The following is a 26,641-nucleotide window of genomic DNA, read 5'->3' as shown; positions in this document are numbered from 1 at the left end:
CCAAGGCCCTTCTCCCCCGATTGCTCAGTGTGGCCGGACGGCCAGCTCTAGGAAGAGTCCTGGTGGTTCCATTTAAGAATGATGGAGGACACTGTTCTTGGGGACCCACAATGCTGCAGAAATGTTTTGGTACCATTCCCCAGATCTGTGCCTCGACACAATCCTGTCTAGGAACTCTACGGACAATTAGTTCAATCTCATGGCTTGGATTTTGAGCTGACATTCACTGTCAACTGTGTGACCTTATTTAGACATGTGTGTGCCTTTTCTAAACCATGTCCAATCAATTTAATTTACCACAGGTGGACTCCAATCCAGTTGTAGAAACATCAAGGATGATCAATGGAAACAGGATTCGAGTCTCATAGCAAAGGATCTGAATTATGTAAATAAGGTATCTGTTTTTTGCTTTTAATACATTTGCAAAAATGTCTAAAAACGTGTTTTCGCTTTGTCATTATTGTATGTAGATTGATGAGGATTTTTTTTATTGAATCCATTTTAGAATAAGGCTGTAACATAACAAAATGTGGAAAAAGTCAACGGGTCTGAACACATTCCGAAGGCACTTTCCGAAGTCATTTAGCTGATATGTTTTCCTGTAATTGTTAAACAGGTCTTTCTGTGGAAGTCAGAAGATTATCTCTGCACAGGAATTTAAGGGTGGAAAATACTTGTGGTGATTGTGGCCTACAGAAGCATTGTACATGTTTCATGACATTTGCATTCCTCCCTGCATTGATTTGAATCATGAAATATTTATTAACAAGTGGATAAATACCCACACTAGACAAACTAAATAAAATGTATGTTTTTATAATGATCAAATACCTCTACCAATACATGTATATTTCAAAAGGTCATTCATTTCAAGGTCTTCTGTGAATGGCAGCAGTTGGGCGAGTCTTTACTTTTAGAAGTTCCGGGATAGGCCTGGTGCTGCCTTGATAGAAATCCAATCCTGTGAGCCACTCTACATCTCTGACACGTGATTGGTGGAACCACAGGTGGTCTTCAACCCATAGAGATGCCGTGTCACCATTCTGTGGAAGTATAAAAACAAGCGGATCAGTGACACAGACCCTAATTATCACTACTTAGGTGTTGACACAACAAGACAGAGGTACAGACAAAAACAACGAGATCAAGTTGCGAACCAGAGGTTTTCCACCAAAACATCATGATAGTTGCCAGGTGTTGGGAAAGGGGCATGCAAAAGTTGACTGTCTTCAAAACAGATGAAAGTTTGGGTGTTTTTTCAACTTTATAAAACTTCCCTATGTGTTTGTCAGTGGTAGGAGAAAGAGAAAATAGGATAATTTTGGTCATAAAGTCAGTCTCATCTAAAATGGAGTTTGGAACTTCAGTGCGTCACAACGAGTAAATGAAGGTTGGGTTTGGATTACAATTATGTCAACAAACCATGCCCCCTTTTGCCAATCTCCAAGGCAGGCTAGCTAACGTTAATTAGCAAGGCATGCTAGCTAACTTTTTAGCTAATGTTAGCTTACCTAGCTAGCTAGCTACCTCATTACAAATTGGTTAGGTCATAGCTCATACAAGTGTATTGTCTAGATACTACTGGTTATGTAACATTATCATTTGATAATGCTAGAGAGGCAGGCTAGCTAGCTTACGTTAGACACAATCGACGTTAAACACAATCCACATCAAGGTGCTAACCAGGGGTTTCCCACCAAAACATTATGATAGTTGCCAGGTGTTGGGAAAGGGTCATGCAAAAGGTTACTCTGTTTTCAAAACAGATGAAAGTATAGGTGTTTTGTCAACTTTACCACACAATTGTTTTTGCATTTCACTATGTGTTTGTCAGTAGTAGGAGAGAGTACAGAATGTACATCATTCCAAAACACTCTGTACTTACAATTCAAGTACTTAGACCTGTCCAGTTTTTTGTTTTTGTTTTTTTACAAAAAGTGTGCAGTGCTTTTTAGGTGATATGGTTGCCTTACATTACAGTTCTCTGAGTTGTCCGCTTTGTGTGGTATCAAGAAGGAAACGGTCTGTAGCTCATTGTTACAGCTGCTCACTGGTTGCGAGTCCTTACAGCTGGTGAGAACTGCAAAGTAATGGGTTGGGATTGGAATCTGTGTACCTGTTACAAACCTTAATGAAAACAAGAAATAAAACACTGGTTAAGACTGAAGTGTCTGGCATGGCTGCAATCCTCTGTGCCCCAGTGATAGCGCTCTGCAACACTACGTGTTTCATGGTTGCCTTTTGTGAGATTTAGAAACTTTACTTCCTCTCTGCTCCATGTTATATATAACACACCATTTTGTATGATAAAGAAAAGCTCACATACTGTTCTATCTGGTCCTGAGAATCAAACTGTCCGTCGTAGTTGTAGTCAAATGCCGGTCCCGTCACCACATTAATGCCATTATATTGACTGGCATATTTCTTCAGCAATGTAGTGTGGAAGTAATCCCAGATCTCTATAAAATAAAGAAATATGCATCTATTTATCATGAGCTGAAGCTACTTGTATGACGTGTGGTGTTGACTGTTTGCTGCGTCTGTTTTGTTTGTTGACGTTCTTTTATGTTGTGTGAAAACTAAATACAAATTGAATCACAAAATAAAAGTACATATAAATAATAATAAATGAATGTTTAATTATATAACATGTAGGAGACATGTTAGAGTTCAGTGAGTGAACAAGAGAGGAAAAAATGAGTTTGAAGGAAGCAAGAGGGAGCTGTCTCAGACTGTGAAGAGTGTACGTACTCTTAAACTCAGGATACATGGGGACAACATTGCTCATCAACAGGCCATCATACTCCTCCTCTGCTGTCTTGTTGAGATCTGGGCGTCACAAGAAATAACACAAACAACAAGATAGTCTTATTGAAGTAACCTCGTTATTTTGACAGCTGGATGCCTGGGCGGAGAAGTATAATATTATTTTAGGGGAGACCAGGGGGAGGGGGAGACCAGATGAGCAACAGTTTCTTTTTGACATACATTCTACTATTACATCACTTACAGCAACTCTCTCTGGCTATGAGTGTCTGCTAACTAAATGACATAGAAAAACAAAAACAAAGTTAAGGGGTTGGGAGTCAGACTTCTTTGTTGTTTCAGATGTATTCTGTTTGCTTAAGATTAGTGTATTTGACAGTATAGATGTAAAATCATCCCGCATACTGGGAGGGTAGAGGAAACCGTGGGTAATGTTCCTGGCTGAAGCATACTGGTCACATCTGGGACTTTTATCTGCCGGGATGCGGACATCAGCCCTCTGACAGTCTGGTGTGACTGCTGGCAGAGGGTCCATGTTTTCCTAAAGAGGGTGACAAAGAGGAGGAAATTACAAAGGTCCTTCCTGCATTACTCACATCCACTCACCACATCCTTTTGAAAACATCCAAGGGAAGCAAGGACAACATTGGAGAAGACAATAGCAAAAAAAGCAACCTTGGATCTTCTCCAATGCATTTTTACAAGGATGACCCCTGTACTTTGTATGTCAATTTACATTCCAACCTTCCTTTAGATGTCATTTAATCAAAGTGGATGATCTCTGAGAGGCAATGTTTAAAACTCATCATAGCTCATGTTTGACAAAAGAATAGATAATTTGAAGACTTGGGGACATTCACATATCATTCACATATCAAAGTAAGAATTAACCAAAAGTTCAAATTAATGTGTCTAACAAATTACACTTGATCAGTTACTGATTTGTAAAAATGATGGCCTTTCGATGAAATGACTCTTACAGGTTTGTCCAAAGTATATGAGTTCCACACTGGCATGAGGGATTTTTTGCTATAGGCGTTGACAAAGCCCTGATGATACAGTAAGCAGTAGTCATTGCTGGGTTCCAGCATTATTGGTCTTCCAAACAACATGTGCTTCTGCTCAACAGCTTTCACTGAAAGTGAGTAGACAAACAGATGTCAGATAAAGATGTACTATGCAGAAATCACTCTGCCATTTCCTGGTTGTAAAAAATGGAATAGTTTGCCTAATTTCAGTTTATGTAGCAAAACAATCATTGTACCATATAACCACCTGTGAATTTCCCATAACCATAATATTACTGTATGTTTGAAGCTGGTGTACAAAAGCTAAAGTAAAAGACGCAAAAACAAAATTTAACCTGTTGAGTGTAGGGGGCAGTATTTTGATGTTTGGATGAAAAACATACCCAAATTAAACTGCCTATTTCTCAGGCCCAGAAGCTAGAATATGCATATAATTGTCAGATTAGGATAGAAATTTATTTTTTTATTTTACCTTTATTTAACTAGGCAAGTCAGTTAAGAACAAATTCTTATTTTCAATGACGGCCTAGGAACAGTGGGTTAACTGCCTGTTCAGGGGCAGAACGACAGATCGGGGGTTTGAAATTGCAACCTTCCGGTTACTAGTCCAACACTCTAACCACTAGGCTACCCTGCCGCCCCGGCACTCTAAACTTTCCAAAACTATTGTCTGTGAGTATAACAGAACTGATATTGCAGGTGGAAACCTGAGGAAAATCCAACTAGGAAGTGACTCTTATTTTGAAAGCTCCCTGTTCCATTGCATGCCTTCCCTCCATTTAAAGTGATATCAACCAGATTCCTTTCCCTATTGCTTCCACATGGTGTGAACAGTCTTTAGACATAGTTTCAGCCTTTTATTCTGAAAAATGAGCATTGCGTCAGTGGATGGCTGGGTGCCAGCAGAGCTTTGCATGCGCAACAGCTTGGAGCAGACATTTTCTCTCTCTCTCCTATTGAAAAAGCTACGGTCCGGTTGAAATATTATCGATTATTTATTGTAAAAACCTGAGGATTAATTGTAAAAAAACGTTTGACATGTTTCTACGAACTTTACGGATACTATTTGGAATTTTCGTCTGCCCTGTCGTGACCACTGGACCACATTGTTACTTCACACAGTCTGCACTTGGGTCTTACCTTGACACCTGAGAGTTGGAAGTCATTGTGTTAGCTGTGTTGTTGGCTAGCTCATCTGAACAACAGTGTCCCGACGAGTGAGCACGTTTTTTTATGCCAGTCAAAATCACGCCTCATTAGCTCATTGTTATGGATGTATCCAAATAAATGTTACTAGAAAACAGCTTAAACGAATACAAAAGCAGCTACATTGCTGTTATTCTGGCTGCACTTTTTGACTTGACTGTAAGTTAGGCGTAGTTGGCTAGATAGAAAGCATGGGATAAGAAAAGGCTGGCAACGGAACATTTAGAACCGGCGACTGGGTCGTGTCCATAAAATTAAAAAAACTCAACAACTGGGTCTTGTCTCTGGCAACCGAACCAATAGAACGAACGAGCAGCCGGCTTGGGTAGCAACTCTAGATTTGTGTTGGGACTATATCTTGTGGAAGGATGAAATAGTATGAATAAATTAATCCAAATAATGTTGTTGTTTTTTAAAATATGACAATCATTTGAATATGTTGGTAACCCGTTGTATAAAAGTGATAATGCCCTTGAATCCAGTGTTTGGAGGATATATTGGCACGGTTTTCTAACACCCATGCCAATATATCCTCCAAACACCGGCATCTCAGGAATTATCACTTAAATAATGAACGGTCTAGAATGCCCTTCAAGGCAATCAGAAACAGGTATTCAACAATGCCATAGATTTGGTAAAGGAGTCAATGGGATGCAGACGCATTGACCAGACTGGTGCACATTCAACAAATCTGTTCTAACAATGTGGCTATTGTTCAAATCTGTCCTGATTTCTGTATTGTAACAGGCCCACAATGTGGTTACTTAAATCCGATTAGCATATATTTGGCTGCATACCATGTCGAAGTTGTCCCTTTTCAGGTTAAGAAGTGACTGCCCCCCGAGGTGCCTTATTGCTATTATAAACTGGTTACCAACGTAATTAAAACAGTAAAATAATTTTGGGGTCAGACCCGTGGTATATCACGGCTTTCAGACAATCAGCATTCAGGGCTCAAACCAACCAGTTTATAATGAAGTATTATTGCTAAACTCAATGTACCATCTGGTATCATAATTGATTGTTAATCATGACAATATTCCGGCAATAATCTGTCCATACTGTCTCTCGCACAATATTTACCTTCAGCAGCTGTCAGATTCAGACGACTATTTGGATTAGTTACACCCTGGAAAGAAACAAGGATGTTGTTATAGATAAGACTCTGACAATATTGATCCTTTAATTCATTGATTCTTTCATGAATATCAACAACATTGGAGACGGAGACGTTCTATGGTTAGGGTAATTCATATGTGCTTAATATACTGTATAATACCAGCTTCTTATCACTATAGTATTAAGAGGTGTATACTGTAACTTCAAAGCAGAGGTGTAGGCATGGGAGGACCATCATTTTAAACAAAAAATAATTTTCAACAAAAACACTTTCCGTTTGTCATAGATGGACAAGGTTAATATGGGATGAAAGGCGAGTTCAAGAAGTCAAGCTATAGAGCTGTGTGATGTCCACATTTTCTCTGACACTGAACATAGAAATATGTATTTTGCAGTTATAAGGAAGGTGAAATGTTATAGTTATTGTTTTTATAATTTGTTTATACTATATTTAGAAAGCATATACGTCATTTCAAGCCTTTCAAGCATTTATTTTAAAAAACAATTCCAGAAAGGTGAGATTTGAACCTTTCTTGGCATATGCAGCATTACTAGATATTGTTTGTGGTCCTCTAATGATACATAATTACTCTTGGGGATTATATAGATTACATTTGAGATGAACATGCCCTGAGGAATTGAGGCTGTTTGGAGGGCAAAAGGGGGTGCAACTCAATATTTGGAAGGTGTTCGTAATGTTTGGTACTCAATGTAAGCAAGGGGTACTACCAGGGAGGTGCATGTGCAGTCCAGGGTATCTGTGGGTTCAAGGATCACCAGAGGGCACTGCCCAGGGGTTGTTTGCTCTGCAGGGTGTATGGGAGTGTGCCAGGGAGTCCTCAGGAGATGGTTCATACTGCCGTGGCTTCCATTGTTTTGGGATGGGGAGATCCCCAACACATCTGAAAGGGTTTCACATGGACAATGTCACAATTCATGTTTGAGATCAAATGAAATGATATCATATTTGTCGTTTGTACAGGATACAACAGGTGTAAAACAGTCCAGCGAAATGCTTACTTCAAATCTCTTCCTCAACAATGCAGTGTTCAAATACCAGGAGTTATATTTTTTGGCTAGCGCTAAAGCAGCGCTATTGTCAAACTTCGTCACGTAAAAACTGGCGCTCTGGCATTTCCACACCTTGCGCCAGGTGCAGCTATTTACCTGTCTTACATCAGCTCACTTGTGCTGTGGGAGGGTTGGTAATATGTGAAGTGAGTCCTTAAAAACTAGCACAGCAGTGACAATTTCATTTAGCACAAATAGGGAGATTTAAGTCTCAACAAAAGCTATTCTTATAAGTAACAAGTTTGATTACGGCATGCATTTTGACAGCAGACGCACAGCCTAGTGGGTGTTACCAAAGATGCGCTCCTCCAAACCTATTCAAAATATTCAGTCCTATAATGCAATATCAACGGTGGGTAGACCTACGGTACATCTTGATATTGCGAACTAGCCTCACATATAGCCTACAATACATTTTAAGGGGAGCCTAATATTTTTTTTTTCAGGAGAAATGCGATGCGTAAAGACATGTATAGGCCTATAGGTGAAGCGATTACAATGTTGACTGCAAACACTCCAAACATATTTATCAAAAACTGGATGTATATTGTTGTTGCTATTATTAATTACTGTAGCCTATGCTATTTAATACATTGATTAGGACGAGAATATTCCGTGCCCCTCAAGCCGAATTGGAGTTGATGACATCGAAAGACCGTCAATAACCGACACAACTTGAGACTACCTCGTGCAATATTAAGCCATGGAACACGTTGATTGGCCAGTGAATGGTCAAGCCCTCGCCCCGCGTTCAACTTACTTATTCATCAAAACCCAGACCTTTCACAACAAATTCTGCCACTTAATGATGGAGTGACAGAAACAATTTCTTGTTAACACAGACAACCGACCCTGTAATTTACTGCGATATTTACTGCTACTCACCACACATGAGATTGTAGAGCTCAATATTGGAGAATGGTTCTATTTCGGTTTTATAATGAAACTTGGGTCCATAGCTTAAGAACATAGCCTGAGGGGAATAAAGAGGATCTTCATCATAGGGTTAAGCTATAATTTTCCCATCTCTTAAATACAACAATATCAATATACACTGAGTGTAAAAAACATTAGGAGCACCCTCCTAATATTGAGTTGCACCCCATTTGCCCTCAGGACAGCCTCCTCGTGGCATGGTATCTACAAGTTGTGGAAAGCGTTCCATAGAGATGCTGGCCCGTGTTGACTGCAATGCTTCCCACAGTTGTGTCAAGTTGACTGGATGTCCTTTGGGTGGTGGACCATTATTGATACACAGAGAATACTGTGCAGCATTGTGGTTCTTGACACAAACCGGTGTGCCTGGTACCTACTACCATATCCCATACTTTTACATGTCTCAATTGTCTCAATGCTTAAAAATCCTTCTTTAACCTGTCTCTTCCCCTTCTGCTACACTGATTTGAAGTGGATTTAACAAGGGGCGTCAATAAGAGATCATAGCTTTCACCTGGTCAGTCTATGTCATGGAATGAGCATGTGTTCCTAATGTTTTGTGCACTCAGTGCAAAGATGTGTGTGTGTATACATACATACATACATACATACATACATACATACATACATACATACATACATACATACATACATACAGAACAAAAATATAAACACAACATGTAAAGTGTTGGTCCCATGTTTCATGAGCTGAAATAAAAGATCCCAGAAATGTTCCAAGAGCACAAAAAGCTTATTTCTCTAAATTGTTTTTCCATCCCCATTAGTGAGCATTTCCCCTTTGCCAAAATAATCCATCCACCTGATAGGTGTGGCATATCAAGAAGCTGGTTTAAACAGCATGATCATTACACAGGAGCACCTTGTGCTGGGGACAATAAAAGGCCACTCTAAAACACAATGCCACAGATGTCTCAAGTTCTGAGGGAGCGTGCAATTGGCATGCCGACTGCAGGAATGTCCACCAGAGCTGTTGCCAGAGGATTACATGTTAATTTCTCTACCATAAGCCGCCTCCAACGTTGTTTTAGAGAATTTGTCAGTACGTCCAACCAGCCTCACAACCGCCGACCACGCCAGCCCAGGACCTCCACATCTGGCTTCTTCCCCTACGGGATTGTTCAAGACCAGCCATGAAACTGAAGAGTATTTCTGTCTGTGATAAAGCCCTTTTATGGGGAAAAAAACTCATTCTGATTGTCTGAGCCTGGCTCCCCAGTGGGTGAGACTGGCTCCCAAGTGGGTGGGCCTATCCCCTCCCAGGCCCACCCATGGCTGTGCCCCTGACTAGTAATGTGATATCCATAGATTAGGGTCTAATGAATGTATTTCAATTGACTGATTTCCTTATATTAACTGTAACTCAGTAAAATCGTTGAAATTGTTGCATGTTGCGTTTATATTTTTGTTCAGTATATATTTTTAAACCAATCAAATTAAGTTTGTACTCATTAACTAACTGATTTAAACGAGTAAATGGATCTCCTTCCTACTCACATGCATACTGGCCTCATCATTGTCATACCCATGAGCTCCACCTGCACAGAAGGTCAAAGACCCTGGGTATCTATAACAGAACACAGAAATATGTAAGAAGCCAACATTTTGCTACATCATGCCCTACTAAAATCCACACCAGGGTTATGTTCATAAAGCAGGGTGGAGTTTCTTAAATCGGTACCTCTCGAACAGCCATCCTGGGTTGACTATCACGCTGACGTCCTCAATGCGTCTACTGTTTGCGTAGTGGAACCGCTTGGGCAGATGGTTTTTCAGGTAAGGCTTGACCTTCTGACTGTTCTTCTTGCACTGGAATCCGAAGAAAACAACATCATATTTTTGATCAATCACTAGGTTTCTATAACAGATACGGTATTAGGGACAAAACATTATGGGACTGAATACAAACAACCTATGACCAAAGCTTTGCCTAAACATTTGATTATTCCTCAATTGGAGCATTTCCAGTCAATATGGCAGTCACGGCTAGTTTCAAATCAGGGTGAAGGATTTATTGTAGCTTCTTACTCACCGTCATGTTGGCTACAAGTCGGGACGAGTCCACTGTCAAAGGAAACAACAGGAATGTGTCATTTTTATTGTGATACAAAGAAAGGGTACATTTTCTACATGTTTGGTCTTACACTCACAGGGTTGGTTTTTGTCATTGGATCTAATTCTCCCAAAAGGTCCCTCGTAGACATATAGATCACGTACATTTTCCACCTGGAGTAGATCCTGGAGGACTTCCTTCCTGTCACAACTTGTGTCCTCCATACCTATTGGTGTAGCCCAATACATTTTTTGTTGAACTATTAAGCCACAACACGAATACAACAATACTTACTATTATTTTCATGTTTGTAGACTAATTCCATATTATTCTAAATACATTACATTTTTAGACATACTAGGTCTATGGGAAAGAGGTCCATTTGCTGTCCAGATGTCAGATTTGTGGAGGGAAAGGGCGAATACATTTGATTCCTTTGATTTATTAGCCTCCTACCGTGGTCAGCTACGATGATGATGTTGAGACACTGATGCAGGTTCAGCTGTTTGAGTCCGTTCATCAGTTGACCAATGACCTTGTCCACTCCAGTGAGAGCCTTGATCAACTGAAATACAGTGAGAAACTTGTGAGACTGTTATATATCTGTGTGGGTAGTCTTCAATGACTTTGACCAAGGCTAATGGCACCCTCAACATAATCAAACCTTGATTATTGTTAAGTACCAGTCTATTTACAAAAGGGAAACAGACTTTGACATGTGTTTACTTGTGATTTATGCATGATTATATGAAAACAAATGTGGAGTTCTATATAGATTAAAAAAAGCGATGTAATTTTCTCTTGGGGTTACTACAATACGTAAATGTCATTAGATCGTAACTTTTCATCATTGATGATTTAACAATATGTTTGCATTTATAAGACAACTAATTTGAAGGGGCCTTTTCAATGGAGAAAAACTATACCCAACATAATTGTCAACGGCACCATTTGTTCACATGTGAGCAAGACATTGAACTTCCACCTTTTGGTGAGCACTTTAATTTGGCGTTCAGCATTGAATCTAAGCCATGTGTTTTGAAAACAGCGGTCATGGATCAAAATCATTCAGTGGGTTGCTCTGTCTATCAAATCAAATCAAATGTTTTTTGTCACCTGCACTAAACAGAACAGGTACCTTACAGTGAAATGCTTACTTGCAAGCCCTTAACCATTGATTTTTATTTAATGTAACCTTCATTTTACTAGGCAAATCAGTTAAGAACAAATTCTTATTTACAATGAAGGTCTACCCCGGCCAAACCCGGACGATGCTGGGCCAATTGTGCGCCGCCCTATGGGACTCCCAATCAGCCTAGATTCGAACAAGGGGCTGTAGTGTCCCCTCTTGAACTGAGATGCAGTGCCTTAGACCGCTATGCCACTCGGGAGCCCAAAACCAACAATGCAGTTTTAAGAAAAACAAGTGTTAAGTAGAAAATACATGAGTAAAAAAATAAAAATGACAAATAATTAAAGAGCAGCAGTAGAATAACAGTAGCAAGGATATATACAGGGGGAACCGGTACAGAGTCCATGTTTGGGGGCACAGGTTAGTCGAGGTAAATTAGGTAATATGTACATGTAGCTAGAGTTAAAGTGACTATGCATAGATAATAAACAGAGAGTAGCAGCAGCGTAAAAGAGGGGGGGAATGCAAATAGTCTGGGTAGCCATTTGATTAGCTGTTCGGGAGTCTTACTGATTGGGGGTAGAAGCTGTTAAGAAGCCTTTTGGATTTAGACTTGGCGCTCTGGTACCGGTTTCCGTGTGGTAGCAGAGATAACAGTCTATGACTTGGGTGGCTGGAGTCTTTGACAGGTTTTAGGGCCTTCCTCTGACACCACCTGGTATTGAGGTCCTGGATGGCAGGAAGCTTGGCCCCAGTGATGTACTGGGCCGTACGCACTACCCTCTGTAGTGCCTTGCGGTCGGAGGCTGAGCAGTTGCCATACCAGTTGGTGATGCAACCAGTCAGGATGCTCTCGATGGGGCAGCTGTAGAACTTTTTGAGGATCTGAGGATCCATGCCAAATCTTTTCAGTCTCCTGATTGGGAATAGGCTATGTTGTGCCTCTTCGCGACTGTCTTGGTGTGTTTGGACCATTCTAGTTTGTTGGTGATGTGAACACCAAGGAACTTGAAGCTCTCTACCTGCTCCACTACAGCCCTGTCGATGAGAAAGGGGGCGTGCTCAGTTCTCCTTTTCCTGTAGTCCACAATCATCTCCTTTGTCTTGATCATGTTGAGGGAGAGGTTGTTATCCTGGCACCACACTCTGACCTCCTCCCTATAGGCTGTCTCATCGTTGTCGGTGATCAGGCCTACCACTGTGTGTCGTCGGCAAAATGAATGATGGTGTTGGAATTGTGCCTGGCCATGCAGTCATGAGTGAACAGGGAGTACAGGAGGGGACTGAGCATGCACCCCTGAGGGACCCCCATGTTGAGGATCAGCGTGGTGGATGTGTTGTTACCTACCCTTACCACCTGGGGATGGCCCATCAGGAAGTCCAGGATCCAGTTGCAGAGGGAGGTGTGTAGTCCCAGGGTCCTTAGTGATGAGATATGAGTGCACCACTATGGTGTTAGATGCTGAGCTGTAGTCAATGAGTAGCATTCTCACATAGGTGTTCCTTTTGTCCAGGTGGGAAAGGGCAGTGTGGAATGCAATCTATATTGCATTGTCTGTTGATCTGTTGTAGCAGTATGCAAATTGGAGTGGGTCTAGTTTTTTGGGGATAATGGTGTTGATGTGAGCCATGACCAGCCTATCAAAGCACTTCATGGCTACAGATGTGAGTGCTAAGGGTCTGTAGTCATTTTGGCAGGTTACCCTTGTGTTCTTGGGCACAGGGACTATGGTGGTCTGCTTGAAACATGTTGGTATTACAGACTCAGTCAGGGAAAGGTTGAAAATGTCAGTGAAGACACTTGCCAGTTGGTTATATTTTGAGAGTTGTCAGGGGTTGATTATGGTGCTATAAAAGCATGTTTAAAGCAGTTACGAGAACAAAAACAAAGGGTAGTTTCGACACATGCCTGACCTAAACACAAGAAGTGAGCCTTTTTGGAATACATTACGTAACAACAAAGCAGTACATCATGACCTTTTGCTGTTTTGTCCTTAACAGGAATGGAACAACACCTTTGAGGCGGCAGCCTTAATGCTTGACTGAAATAGGTGCCAGTGCTAATTTTGTGTGCTGGTACTTTTTATATTTAGGTGCAGGAACTCTGCAGTAGTGTTAATTCTAATATTAGTTATTTTGTCATTTTGGTTATTTTATTAATAAAGATTTATGGACCATTTCATCAAAGTACTTCAGAGCGTCTGAAGTGTATCTTATTAATGCGAGAGCTTTGGACTATAAAGTTCTATCAGAAAAAAAGATTATTCTGAGATAATTGGCTTTAATGCTCCGAACTCTCATTGGTTTGAATGGTGTCAGCATTGTATTATTTTGAACTTAACATGAATTGTTGCATTTAGAGTACTTTAATAGGTAGAGAACATTGAACAGAAAGAGCCTGTCAATTACATTTTTCCCCCCAATGCAGATATAGCTTTATTGTCCCAAGCTCTCGAATGGTAGATACAGTATAAGTTTAACAATCCAGAACCTGCAGGTTGTTGTAAGGTTGTTGCACCAGAGGTATTTCAATAGTCTGCAGTTGCTTCCTCACCTCTTCTCCTTCCCTTGATATGCAATGATCTGAGAACAAACCTGTTGTTTGCCCTTCGCCTCTCAGTTAATTGCATATGAAATAACTTCAGACTAATGAGATGCATCCTGGTTGTTTTCCTTATTGACCTTACCCCTCCACTGACAGGACCAAAGCTGTGCCCCGACTTGTCCGGCTCCTCGAGGTACAACGTGAAGAAATCTGGCCTGCAGGGGACAACAATTGTTATACACCACGACATTATACACAATGCACTTTGGGCTTGAATGTCTCTGATAAAGGCTTGCTAGTAGCTGGGATGCCTCTTAACTTAAATGGGGGATTTACCTCTCATTATCTGGCAACTGTAGCCACTTCAGGAGTGTGAAGACCCTCTCCTCAAAAGGTATTTTTCTGAAATGAAATGAAAGACATGACAATAGAAAATTACAGTTCTTATCATCCAAGGGTAATAAAGCTATCGGTCTATTCATATATGAGAAAGAAGATAATTTATTCCTGATTATATTACCCGTTGTAGTCTAAGTTGATGTCTGGGAAACTGCCATTGATTTTGACATCTGAGCCAGGCCAGAAATACGTTCCTGCTCTCAGTCCTTGGTAACTGGCAGTGTGCCAAATCTACAATGACAAGGTTATGAACGAGAATATTTTCGAATCACTCCTCAGTACTGATCAAAGTATTCGTTTGAGCAGAGAGTTGTGTTCTTTTGTGAACTATAGCAACACACAGAAATGCACAACATACAATGAAAAGAAAAATACTGACGCCAGGCTGACTTTCAACGCTATGGTCAAAAGATGGCAGTAGGCCCGGTGTCTGACTGTGGGAAACCAAATAAAAGTATTCTTATCTTGCTTATCTAACTCTCTAAAGGTTGCAATGTGAATGGCAGAGCACAAAGCAGGGGGGTGTACTCACAGGCTGACCAAAGTACCATCTGGGGTTGGACTTCTCGTCGTTTGACAGACTGAAGGAAGCGTCGAACACAGGGTCATACATCTTGTTGTCAACCAGTCCGTGGGACTCGGAGTACATGCCCTAAAGATGACACAGTGGACATTTTGTGAAGAAGAATACAAAATTAAATGACACAGTTTTGGCAATGACACAAACTGCTGCATATTTTTATTTCTTATACAGTTGAAGTCGGAAGTTTACATACACCTAAGCCAAATACATACAGATCAGTTTCACAATTCCCGACATTTAATCCTAGTAAAAATTCCCTGTCTTAGGTCAGTTAGGATCACCACTTTATTTAAAAAATGTGAAATGTCAGAATAATAGTAGAGAGAACGATTTATTTCAGCTTTAATTTCTTTCATCACATTCCCATTGGGTCAAAAGTTTACATACACTCAATTAGTATTTGGTAGCATTGCCTTTAAATTATTTAACTTGGGTCAAAAGTTTCAGGTAGCCTTCCATAAGCTTCCCACAATAAGTTGGGTGAATTTTGGCCCATTCCTCCTGACAGAGCTGGTGTAACTGAGTCAGGTTTGTAGGTCTCCTTGCTCGCACATGCTTTTTCAGTTCTGCCCACAAATGTTCTATAGCATTGAGGTCAGGGCTTTGTGATGGCCACTCCAATACCTTGACTTTGTTGTCCTTAAGCCATTTTGCCATAACTTTGGAAGTATGCTTGGGGTCATTAACCATTTAGAAGACCCATTTGCGACCAAGCTTTAACTTCCTGACTGATGTCTTGAGATGTTGCTTCAATATAGCCACATAATTTTCCTTTCTCATGATGCCATCTATTTTGTGAAGTGCACCAGTCCCTCCTGTAGCAAAGCATCCCCACAACATGATGCTGCCACCCCCGTACTTCATGGTTGGGATGGTGTTCTTCGACTTGCAAGCATCCCCCTTTTTCCTCCAAACATAACGATGGTCATTATGGCCAAACAGTTCTATTTTTGTTTCATCAGACCAGAGGCTATTTCTCCAAAAAGACAAATCTTTGTCCCCATGTGCAGTTGCAAACCGTAGTCTGGATTTTTTTATGGCGGTTTTGGAGCAGTGGCTTCTTCCTTGCTGAGTGACTTTTCAGGTTATGTCGATATAGGACTCGTTTTTATTGTGGATATAGATACTTTCGTACCTGTTTTCTCCAGCATCTTCATAAGGTCCTTTGCTGTTGTTCTGGGATTGATTTGCACTTTTCGCACCAAAGTACATTCATCTCTAGGAGACAGAACGCATCTCCTTCCTGAGCGGTATGACAGCTGCATGGTCCCATGGTGTTTATACTTGCGTAACTAATGTTTGTACAGATGAACGTGGTACCTTCAGGCATTTGAAAATTGCTCCAAAGCATGAAACAAACTTGTGGAGGTCTACAAATATTTTTCTGAGGTCTTGGCTGATTTCTTTAGATTTTTCCATGTCAAGCAAAGAGGCACTGAGTTTGAAGGTAGGCCTTGAAATACATCCACAGGCACACCTCCAATTGACTCAAATGATGTCAATTAGCCTATCAGAAGCTTCTAAAGCCATGACATAATTTTCTGGAAATTTCCAGCTGTTTAAAGGCACAGTCAACTTCGCGTATGTAAACGTCTGACCCACTGGAATTGTGATACTGTGAATTATAAGTGAAATCATCAGTCTGTAAACAACTGTTGGAAAAATTACTTGTGGCATGCACAAAGTAGATGTCCTAACCGACTTGCCAAAACTATAGTTTGTTAACAAGAAATGTGTGGAGTGGTTGATAAACAAGTTTTAATGACTCCAACCTAAGTGTATGTAAACTTCCCGACTTCAACTGTATATTTGATATCCCCTTGTTCGCTGATATACAATTCTGTGGGTATTTTAAAAAGTCATACCTGTCATAGTGCATAACAATGGGTTTGTGTGTGAGGATATATACAGTATGAGGCTAACCGTCACAATGGTGTAGTGATTCGGGAAGGTAATGCTGGGGAACACAGGCTGCATGTAAGGTGCAGAGGTGCCACAGGTTCCTGTTAGAGGGATAAGGAAAAAGATTAGCCCTTATGTGCAAGTCCATTGGTATGGTTAAGGCAGTTGAACAGGGATGATGGCACAAGCTGATCCCATCTGACAAAGGGATGATGGGACTCACTCAGTTTGTCTAGGACGGGGATGAGGGAACTCCATGTTTGTTGATACTCTGCTCTCAAGCCGTCCAGTGAGATGAGGAGCAGCGGCTGCAGTTTAAAGCTAAGGGTAAAAATATAGATTTTTAGAAACATTTAGAAAATATGTAGAATTTGACATTTTACATTTAGTTTAGTAATTCAGGTAGATATTGAAGCCTTTTCTAATCATCTTGGCATTCTTGTTTTTTTTTTCATTCCTTGTGCATTCCTTTATACGCTAAAACATACTTCGCTGGACATTTAGGGGTCGCCAAATCCACACAGTCATCTGCCACCCATTCTGTCTCTCCTTCATTCATGGGAAAACAAGTACAAGTGAGAAAATTGAAGAAGAAAAAATCATTTCAAGTGTTCCTCCAAATCTGTCTCTATGCAAACATTTGAGCTACTGAGGATACATGGATACATGGTAATGTGTACATTGACGTGTACATTTAATAAAGTTCTTCTCACCTTGACAGACATGTTTGAAGTTGGTACAACAGTCACCAGCACCCAGGCAGTCGTCAGAGCAGTGGCACCTGCTCTCCGCCAACCTCGTTTCTCCACAGCGCAGTTTGGTGCACTCCCATTGTTGAGCTGTTGGATTAAACCATTAGAAGTGGTGAAGCTAGCTAAGCCATAATAAGCTAACATGTGAACAAGGAAACAATTCTGTCATCAAAGTTCAGTGTTTTCTTAGTTGAATAATGTGGTAGACTTGAACCCTATTGGTCATAATATGCTATCATAAAAAATTATACAACATGACAACACCCAGTGGCGGTCGGTGCCGTTTATGATGAGGGAGGACGTTTTTTTTTCATGAGCGTGACCTTATTTCTATTACAGCATATTGGATGACTGTCATTCATATTCCATTCACCCAGTTCAATGTAACATCGATAGGTTTAAGCTACTACATAATACTCTAATTTTCCCTATATCATGAGGTTGCTAAAACCTAGCCTATGAATGAAAACTTACAACATAGGTTCACGCAGGTCAAGAGAAACATGTGAGGCCTTGCACACTCTTGCCTGCATCTAGCTGGTAAAGAGGGTGTAATCATTAGTCCAACAGTTGCGTTGCAAACGAGAGTTCAGGGATGTTCATCCCTGTTTCGTTCTGTTTGCGTCCGTTTAAGAAACTTTTTTCAACAGAATTGGTGGAATGAATACACCCCGCGTAAACACAGTTCACTTTCATAGCAGCCACGTTGTACTCCTTCTCGCATCTATTCACTCTCCTCCTCTCACCTTTTTCCTTCGTTTGTGGACTTCAATGCACAACACATCACCTGTGACCAGGTGAAAAAACCTTTCCAAGCCAAACCATATCATAACCACTACACACAGCCTACATCATTGTCATCATATTAGCTAAAGGAACATCATAGCTAATATAACTAACACGTTAGTTATATTAGTAATGGTGCAGTGTATAGTCAGTAAGCAGTTTAGCAGTTACACTGGCAGGCCCCGGTGGCAATATATTTGTAAAACCAAAAGCTTATCTTGATTTGGAAGAGTTCCAGTGTTGTGTTGGATAGTCATAGCCAGCTAGATAAAATAGAATCCCTCTATTTGAGCCGGGTGTTTGAGTAGGCTAAACTAGCTATCTGATTTTGCTAGCTAAGTAAGTGAAAATGTAAAAAATGATGAAATCTCTATCTCTTTCATGCTTCTCCTTCATTTTTGAAGAAATGAATTTGTTCAAAACTATTCAACTACTCTCTTTGAGTCAACTACTCACCACATTTTATGCACTGCAGTGCTAGCTAGCTGTAGCTTATGCTTTCAGTACTAGATTCATTCTCTAATCCTTTGACCGGGAGGACAACATGTCAGTTCATGCTACCAGAGCTCTGATAGGTTGGAGGATGTCCTCCGGAAGTTGTCATAATTACTGTGTAAGTCTATGGAAGGGGGTGAGAACCATAAGCCTCCTAGGATTTGTATTGAAGTCAATATATCCAGAGGAGAGCGGAAGCTAGCTGTCCTCCGGCTAAACCATGGTGCTACAGAGTGCTGTTGAGGCTACTGCAGACTTTCATTGCAAAACTGTATTTTTCATTGCAAAACAATTATTTGGTGACGTGATAAAACTAAAACTAAATATATTTTTATTTTTATGAAATTCACTGAGGAGATTGTCCTCCCCTTCCTCCTCTGAGGAGCCTCCACTGATAACACCATACTTTTCAAAGGTATTCATATCAGTATGCCAATGTATGAGTTCAATTTGTGAGGACATTCAGTGGGTGATATAGGGCAGGGGTTCCCAAACTTTTTCACTCAGGGTCCCTGTTCCAGCATTGGGTAACATCCCGCACCCCAAATTTCTGACAAGTTATAAATAGCTCTCTAAGGTATGCAATGACTAACATGGCAAGTGGAACTGAGAATGCACTATGTAATTTCGAAATTGTGCTTGTTCTACTATTACTGCCCCCCCCCCCCCCCCCCCGCTAGGTGGCGCACCCCAATTTACAGTAAACATGGCTCACTTGGTTGGAAACAGATGTCCTGAAAGTCATAGCAACAGTTATTGTTGATGACACACTGAGTATCACAGCGACAGCCTGGTGTCTCATCGTCGAAGGGCTCGTAGCATCTGTTCTTGCAGGAGGTAGTGGGAACCACTGGAACACATAAAGGTACACTGAGCACTTCCAGTGGATTTCACAGGTGCAGCTTATACAGTAGAACAGGGGGCACCAACTGATGGCTCGCGGGCCAAATCCGGCCCACGAGCCAATTTTGATTTGGCACACCAAGGTATTCTTCATTTATTGTTGAAGTGGTGATATCAAATATCACATATAATTGTAGTTTTACATATTGTGGTTGTGTACGTGAATTTTTTTACAGAATCTGCTCCAATAAGAAATAGTGTACCTTTGTTTCGACAGTCCTCTAGTTGTAAACCAAGCCCCAGTCCGAGCCCTAGGATTATGGTGACCATGGAGATCGCCAAAGCACCTATCTACACATATAGACACACACAAACACATACATGCATGTAAGCACACACAAACATACACACACAGTATCAGTACAAGTATCAACCACAAAGACACTAGTTGTACTATTTTTTAATATAAAATGTTTTTGAAAAAAGGGCATCCCATTTACTGTGGTATACCAAGACGGTAACACTTTACAATAAGGTTCCATTTGTAAAGGGTTTATAAAGGGTTTGTAATTACGATACTAACACTTATTTAATCATTTTTAACTGCATTATTAACCATTAATAAATGGGTTATAACAAATTAGTCAAAATAGTGCTTGCTGAAAATTCTGAAAAATGTCCCCTACTTTGTGAGATCTGCCCATCTGTGAAACGTGCTTGAAATAAAGATGACCTGGAACGTGTCCAGAATGTTGTGTTGACACTGACATTATGTGATAGTGCATAATGAAGAATCATGATGGACGTGGCTATGAGAAGTGTGCAAAGTCCAGACAGAAGAGATTGCATGAAATAATCATTGTTCACAGGATCAAAATGTTGATATGGAGAGAGGGTAAATTCTCTATGCAATTTGTTTCACTTTTGAATACAGAAATTCTGCTGGATGATTTAGCACGCTGCTCAGTTAGCTAAATTTAGTGGTTTAGCATGCTAGCTAGCTATAGTAGTTATCTAACTAGCTGTTAGCTGGTAAGTTAACTAGCTAGCATTCTTTTTCAGCACACTAACATGAGTGACTCCAATTGTAAGACAAACTTACTAGCTAGCTAGCTAACTAGCTAGTGTATTAGCAAAAATCGTGATAACTAGCTAACCCCTTTCATCTGTGATAGCTAGCTAGCAAGTTTTATTTTAATTTTACCTTTATTTAACCAGGTAGGCTAGTTGAGAACAAGTTCTCATTTGCAACTGCGACCTGGCCAAGATAAAGCAAAGCAGTTCGACACATACAACAACACATGTTAAACACGGGCTATTATTAGTTTTAGCTACCAGTGGATAACATAACTAGCTAAGGCTAAATGGTGGGAATCATGATGATGATATCCAAGCACGACTCCAACACCATCATTAAGTTGGCTGACGACACAACGGAGGTAGGCCTGATCACCGACAACGATGAGAGGACAACAACCTCTCCCTCAACGTGATCAAGACAAAGGATATGATTGTGGACTTCAAGAAAATGAGGGACGAGCACACCCCCATTCTCATCATCAGGGCTGTAGTCGAGCAGGTAGATAGCTTCAAGTTCCTTGGTGTCCACATCACCAACAAACTATCATGGTCCAAACTTATCAAGACAATCGTGAAGAGGGCACGACAACACCTATTCCCCCTCAGGAGACTTGGCATGATTTGGCATGGGTCCTCAGATCCTCAAAAAGTTCTACAGCCGCACCATCGAGACCTTCCTAACTGGTTGCATGACTGCCTGGTATGGCAACTGCTCGGCCTCCGACTGCAAGGCACTACAGGGGGTAGTGCGTACGGCCCAGTACATCACTGGGGCCAAGCTTCCTACCAATTGTGAGACAGAACAATATGTCTTCGTGAGTAGCATCCCCGACATGTAGCGAACAAAAGTCATTGCTTGCATGGGCATCTCGGCCCTCACAGCTAACGTCCATTTGGAGAGCATAAGCTGGGGAGTTTTTGAGTTGTTCAGTCAGTTTCCTCCTAATTGCTAGCAATAGCATACATTCTTAGTTTCACAAGGTTATCTGGCAAAGGTATTGATGGGAGTTTCTGTGCCTCTGCCTCCCCACACATTGTTTTCACCATATCAATTGCAGCCGGTAATATCAAAGTCTCTGCAATAGTGTGTGGTTTCATAGCGTAGCGGGTTTAGCCAGTCACTGTGGGTATGACTCAAGTGCAAGGGTCAAGTGCGGCCTTTTCCCACGATCTATGGACTCTCTCTGGTTGAATTTTTACTGTTACATTTAATTAATTATCATTTTGTCATGCCTGCTCCCACTTCCCCTCTCTGGCGCTCGAGGGCGCCAGGTTGCCCTTCATTATGCACACCTGTCACCATCTTTACGCACATCAACGATCATTGGACTCCTTCACATTGTTGATTGCCCCCTATATCTGTTTGTTGCTCAGTTTTGTGCCCCGTGTCATCATTATTTTCGTCATGTCGTTTTGTTCCCCCCGTCCAGAAGCTGTTTTTCTTTTGTTTGATGTCAGTCTTCCATTAAATGTTCACTCCCTGTACTTGCTTCTCGTCTCCAGCGTCGGTCCTTACAGAATACTGCCACCACTATTTGAAGCATCAGGGAGTTTTTGTTTTTAGTGGTGATGTCGGGTCCGGGTGCCGGGTCCTGCCTCAACCGGATCGTCAGGATCCCATGCCTCAGCCGGTCAGTCCGGCGCCCATGCCTTGGCCGGCCCGTCAAGCTCACCCATGTGGGATGCCAGGTGGCGCCCCTAGAGGGGGGATACTGTCACGCCTGTTCCCACTTCCCCTCTCTGCCGCTCGAGGGTGCCAGGCTGCCCTTCATTACTCGCACCTTTCACCATCATTACGCACATCAACGGTCATTGAACTCACCTGGACTCCTTCACATTGTTGATTGCCCCCTATATCTGTTTGTTGCTCAGTTTTGTGATCCATGTCAGCATTATTTTCATCATGTCGTTTTGTTCCCCCCGTCCAGACGCTGTTCTTCTTTTGTTTGATGGCCGTCTTCCATTAAATGTTCACTCCCTGCACTTGCTTCTCGTCTGCAGCGTCGGTCCTTACACATTTAGATTTGTAAGGTTAACCATATTACAGTGATTTAGGGAGACAAAGATGATTTTATAATATTAATAATTAAAAATATATTTTGGAAATACTCCCGCGACCCCATTTGTCATTTTTGTATTAATCTGTCAATTTCTCTTCTGATTTGTAATGTTAAAAAGGGGAGAAAAAGACACCCCTGTTTATCTGAATTAGATAGGCTACTCACTATTCCAATGATAGGCTACAGATTTGAGTCACTGCAATTAAAATTGTTTTCCCAATGTATCCTTCTATTAAATTATTTTTTTTTTCTTACTATGTATTGCATATTTGAGGAGATTACTGTATATACTGTTAGAAATGTTTGTAACAACATGAATAAATGTCCAGAAGTTTTCCACTTTCTTTTAATGTATTTTGTTTTTTGAAGTTATAAATACTGGTAGTCCTAACTCATTAATAAATGGTCAGTATGTTTCCACTTTCTTTAAAGTTTATAGATCTATCATTCTCATTGAAAGCAAGTCTAAGAAGTGATAGATCTGTTTGTATGTGTGCTATTTCAATGCTTCCTGTTCTTACGTTTCATTTTTCCATCTTTTACTTTCGGTTTTGTACACCAGCTTCAAACAGCTGAAAATACAATATCTGTCACGCCCTGACCTTAGTTATCTATGGTTTATGTATTATTTTGGTCAGGTCAGTGTGTGACAAGGGTGGGTATGTGTGTTTTACCCTGTCTAAGGTTTTTGTAATTCTATGGGGCTTTTGAATGTCTAGGTAATGTAGGTCTATGGTGGCCTGAATTGGTTCCCAATCAGAGGCAGCTGTTTATCGTTGTCTCTGATTGTGGATCCTATTTAGGTTGCCATTTTCCATTTTGGTTTTTGTGGGTTATTGTCTATGTGTTGTTGCCTGTCAGCACTTGGTTTATGTAGCGTCACGTTTGTTTAGTGGTACTTCTTTTAATAAAGAAAGATGTATTCATATCTTGGTCTCATCAATACGACGAACGTGACAATCTCTTTAGTTATGGAAAATATATTTCACAGCGGTTTAGATGGTACAATGATTCTCTACACAACGACTGCTCGTTTTGTTACATAAACTGAAATTAGTCTAACTATTAGAATTTTAGCAACCAGGAAATGGTGGAGCGATATTGCAACTTTAAAAGTATTTTTTGATAACTTAGTTAAACATGTTCACAGGCCTGTTGTTTAAGAAACATGATACTTTTAGCAGTTATAAATGTCGATAACTCAGTTATAAATGTTTATAGGTCTGTCACCTTTAAAATAAGGTATACTTTTAGCAGTTATACATGTGGGTAAATCATTTATAGATGATTTGAGAGTTCAGTCAGAAGTTAGACATACTTATAGGCAGTATTGGGTCCTCATCACTACATACATGAGAGAGGATTCAACACTTTGTTAAATATGTTCCGTCAATGAATGGTGGGCGTGAAGACCAAAACAATCAACGTTGTGAGAGGATACCTCCTCCAATGTTTCACCAATCAAAGGTATTACGGTTACCATTTCACACCAGAGCGTTCGCCGTACTTAGACTATCACAGAGAAGTGATATTTGTTGATATAATCTGGTAATCTGTTAAGGGGTAATGATTGAATAATGTCCTGGATGTAAATGACCAGGGCATCAGGTTTTCAAAGGTCAGTCAAGACACATCATAAAAACCATCCTCTGTTCCTGGGACAGAGCAACAATGTATCACACCCAAAAGTTAAATGACTATAGTTTAACTGTGCAACCATTGAACATTTGGTTGCAAGATGACATAAAGGTTCATCTTATAAACATTTCCAAGTGCATTTATAAATGGTTAATAACAGGAGGTAAATATTGGCTTACTAATTGACTTAACACTGACCAGTTATTACACTATTTAGGCCAATGTGATATAACCGTTTATTAATGGGTTATAACTCATTTACAAATGATTAAATAACCATTCTATCCCCTGTATTACCCCTTCTCAAATGGAACCTTATGGTAAAGTGTTCCCGGAAAAAAAATGTAGGGTTGCTGAGTCACTGTGGAGAACATATGGTTAAAAAAATGGCAAAGGACACAAATACACTGGGCATGTGGAGTGGGCAATACACAATAAGCACACATCTGTGATGGTAAAGCTACCAGTCCCACTGAAACACTTTCCCAAACATGACCCTTCATATGCCTTACGGGTATCCTTTTGATTGTCGTGAGCATTTTTATGTAGTGCATTTCATGAGTAGTGTAAGTATTCTTCTAAGAGTACTTTATTTGTATGCATTATAAAGTACAATTGCACCCTTTCCCATAAATCCAATCAATCTTATGCATATCCTATCTCGATAACACTTAAAACTACTTAAAGCCTGCCGGTATGTTTTATAACTTACATTAAGCATTTATGAGCCTTTGTAAGGTTTTATAATAACGATTATAATAATAATAATAATAATGTCTACGTATCAACATTTCAACTGGCTGGTATTTACTTAGGATTGCGATGAAATGATTATGAGACAAAAGTCTTAGAATACATTATGACTGCATCATGATAAATATTACCTGTAGGCTTTCAGTTTAGTGTTACCCATATCTCATTGTACACCACTTCCATTAGTGAAGCATTCAAAAGAAGCTGGATGTTGGATGCACTTACGACAAGAGTCTTCTTTCCCTGCAACTCCTTGCTTATCCCCATACTTGAGAGCTGTCCAGCTCTAAACACAGCCAACACGAGGTGCTACTTCACCACAACAGTGAACTCTGGAACTCCATGAGTGTGGGAAAGTCATTTATTGTCAGAAGAGGGAACTTCGTGTTTCTGCAACTGTAAAAGGCAAGAGACCAATTGAAAGCTTTGGGAACCTGTCCAGAACTCACCTGATATTAAGCTTTACAGGAAACGCTAATGATTTACAGGGAAGACGTTTTGCAACTCTGATTTTTACAATGTTCAGATCTGATTGCAGAGGGCTAAAAGGTTAGAGAGGCGAGCCAGCAACCGGAGCGTTTCGAGTTCAAATCCGGGGTCCAACAAGAAAATTGTTGTTGGGAAGTGAGCTGGCAGGCAGAGGGTTGCTGGTATCAAATCCTAGATGCCATTGCCTGCTGTTGTGCCCTTGAGCAAAACACTTAACCCCCCACAATAGCTCCCCGCACCTCTCCAAAAGCCTGTGTATATATGTGTCTTTCAGAGTGGTTGGGTTGAAAGTGAAAGTCATATTTCGCTTGGACCCAGTGTGCAATTGACCAATAAAGTGATCTTAATCTTAAAATCAATATTTTCTGAGAGTATGAGACTTTATTCATTAATAGGGCAAGTATTGCCCTGGAAGTATTAGGAATTGGTGAACAATTGTTGATGGTGCAATTGTTGAAATAAAGAAATATAGATAATTTAAATCAGCAATCGAAAAACAATAATAAAGTGTTTCCCCTGCCCCTGTTTCAGTAAAACACTAGGGGTGGGACTGGAGAAATGTACTGTAACCACTCTCAAATTCTTATACAGAGCTATGGATGCAAAAATGACAGTGTTATTTTATTAGTGCCCCTACAGGGCACTAACTGTATGTTGCTCTGGAGGAACTGCCCCTCCCTACCTTCAGGCTATGCTCAAACCCAACACCCCAACCCGAGCATTCCGTTCTGCCACATCAGGTCTCTTGGCCCCCCCACCCATACGGGAGGGCAGCTCCCGCTCAGCACAGTCCAAGCTCTTCTCTGTCCTGGCACCCCAATGGTAGAACCAGCTTCCCCCTGAAGTTAGGACAGCAGAGTCCCTTCCCATCTTCCGAATGCACCTGAACCCCTTTCCTCTTTATAGAGTATCTTAAATAATCCCCCTCCTCACCTAGACCCCCCCAAAAAGAATCCTGAACCAACACTTGCCCTTGACCCCCCTTTC

General features: G+C 40.7%; 1 protein-coding gene across 1 annotated transcript; it reads right to left on the bottom strand.

Annotated features, from left to right (window-relative positions):
* Positions 1-738: 738 nt before the first annotated feature.
* LOC115128417 (venom phosphodiesterase 1) lies at positions 739-25,572 on the bottom strand. Its single transcript, XM_029658248.2, has 25 exons — positions 25,391-25,572; positions 19,898-19,985; positions 19,507-19,641; positions 17,472-17,597; positions 17,247-17,307; positions 16,982-17,079; positions 16,780-16,859; positions 14,806-14,925; positions 14,395-14,504; positions 14,211-14,276; positions 14,017-14,089; positions 10,654-10,762; positions 10,295-10,423; positions 10,177-10,208; positions 9,826-9,953; positions 9,642-9,711; positions 8,076-8,163; positions 6,849-7,021; positions 6,084-6,129; positions 3,747-3,901; positions 3,172-3,307; positions 2,752-2,829; positions 2,327-2,459; positions 1,974-2,127; positions 739-1,043 (listed from the first exon to the last, which is right to left on the bottom strand). The coding sequence occupies exons 1-25, from the start codon at positions 25,430-25,432 to the stop codon at positions 870-872; spliced, it is 2,604 nt and encodes an 867-aa protein (XP_029514108.1). The 5' UTR covers positions 25,433-25,572; the 3' UTR covers positions 739-869.
* Between the last annotated feature and the right edge of the window lie 1,069 nt (positions 25,573-26,641).

Source organism: Oncorhynchus nerka, linkage group LG4 (assembly GCF_034236695.1).
Source record: "Oncorhynchus nerka isolate Pitt River linkage group LG4, Oner_Uvic_2.0, whole genome shotgun sequence".
In the NCBI taxonomy this organism is placed as follows: domain Eukaryota; kingdom Metazoa; phylum Chordata; class Actinopteri; order Salmoniformes; family Salmonidae; genus Oncorhynchus; species Oncorhynchus nerka.
Note: the sequence above shows the minus strand (reverse complement) of the source record. Positions and strands in the feature narration are given on the sequence as shown.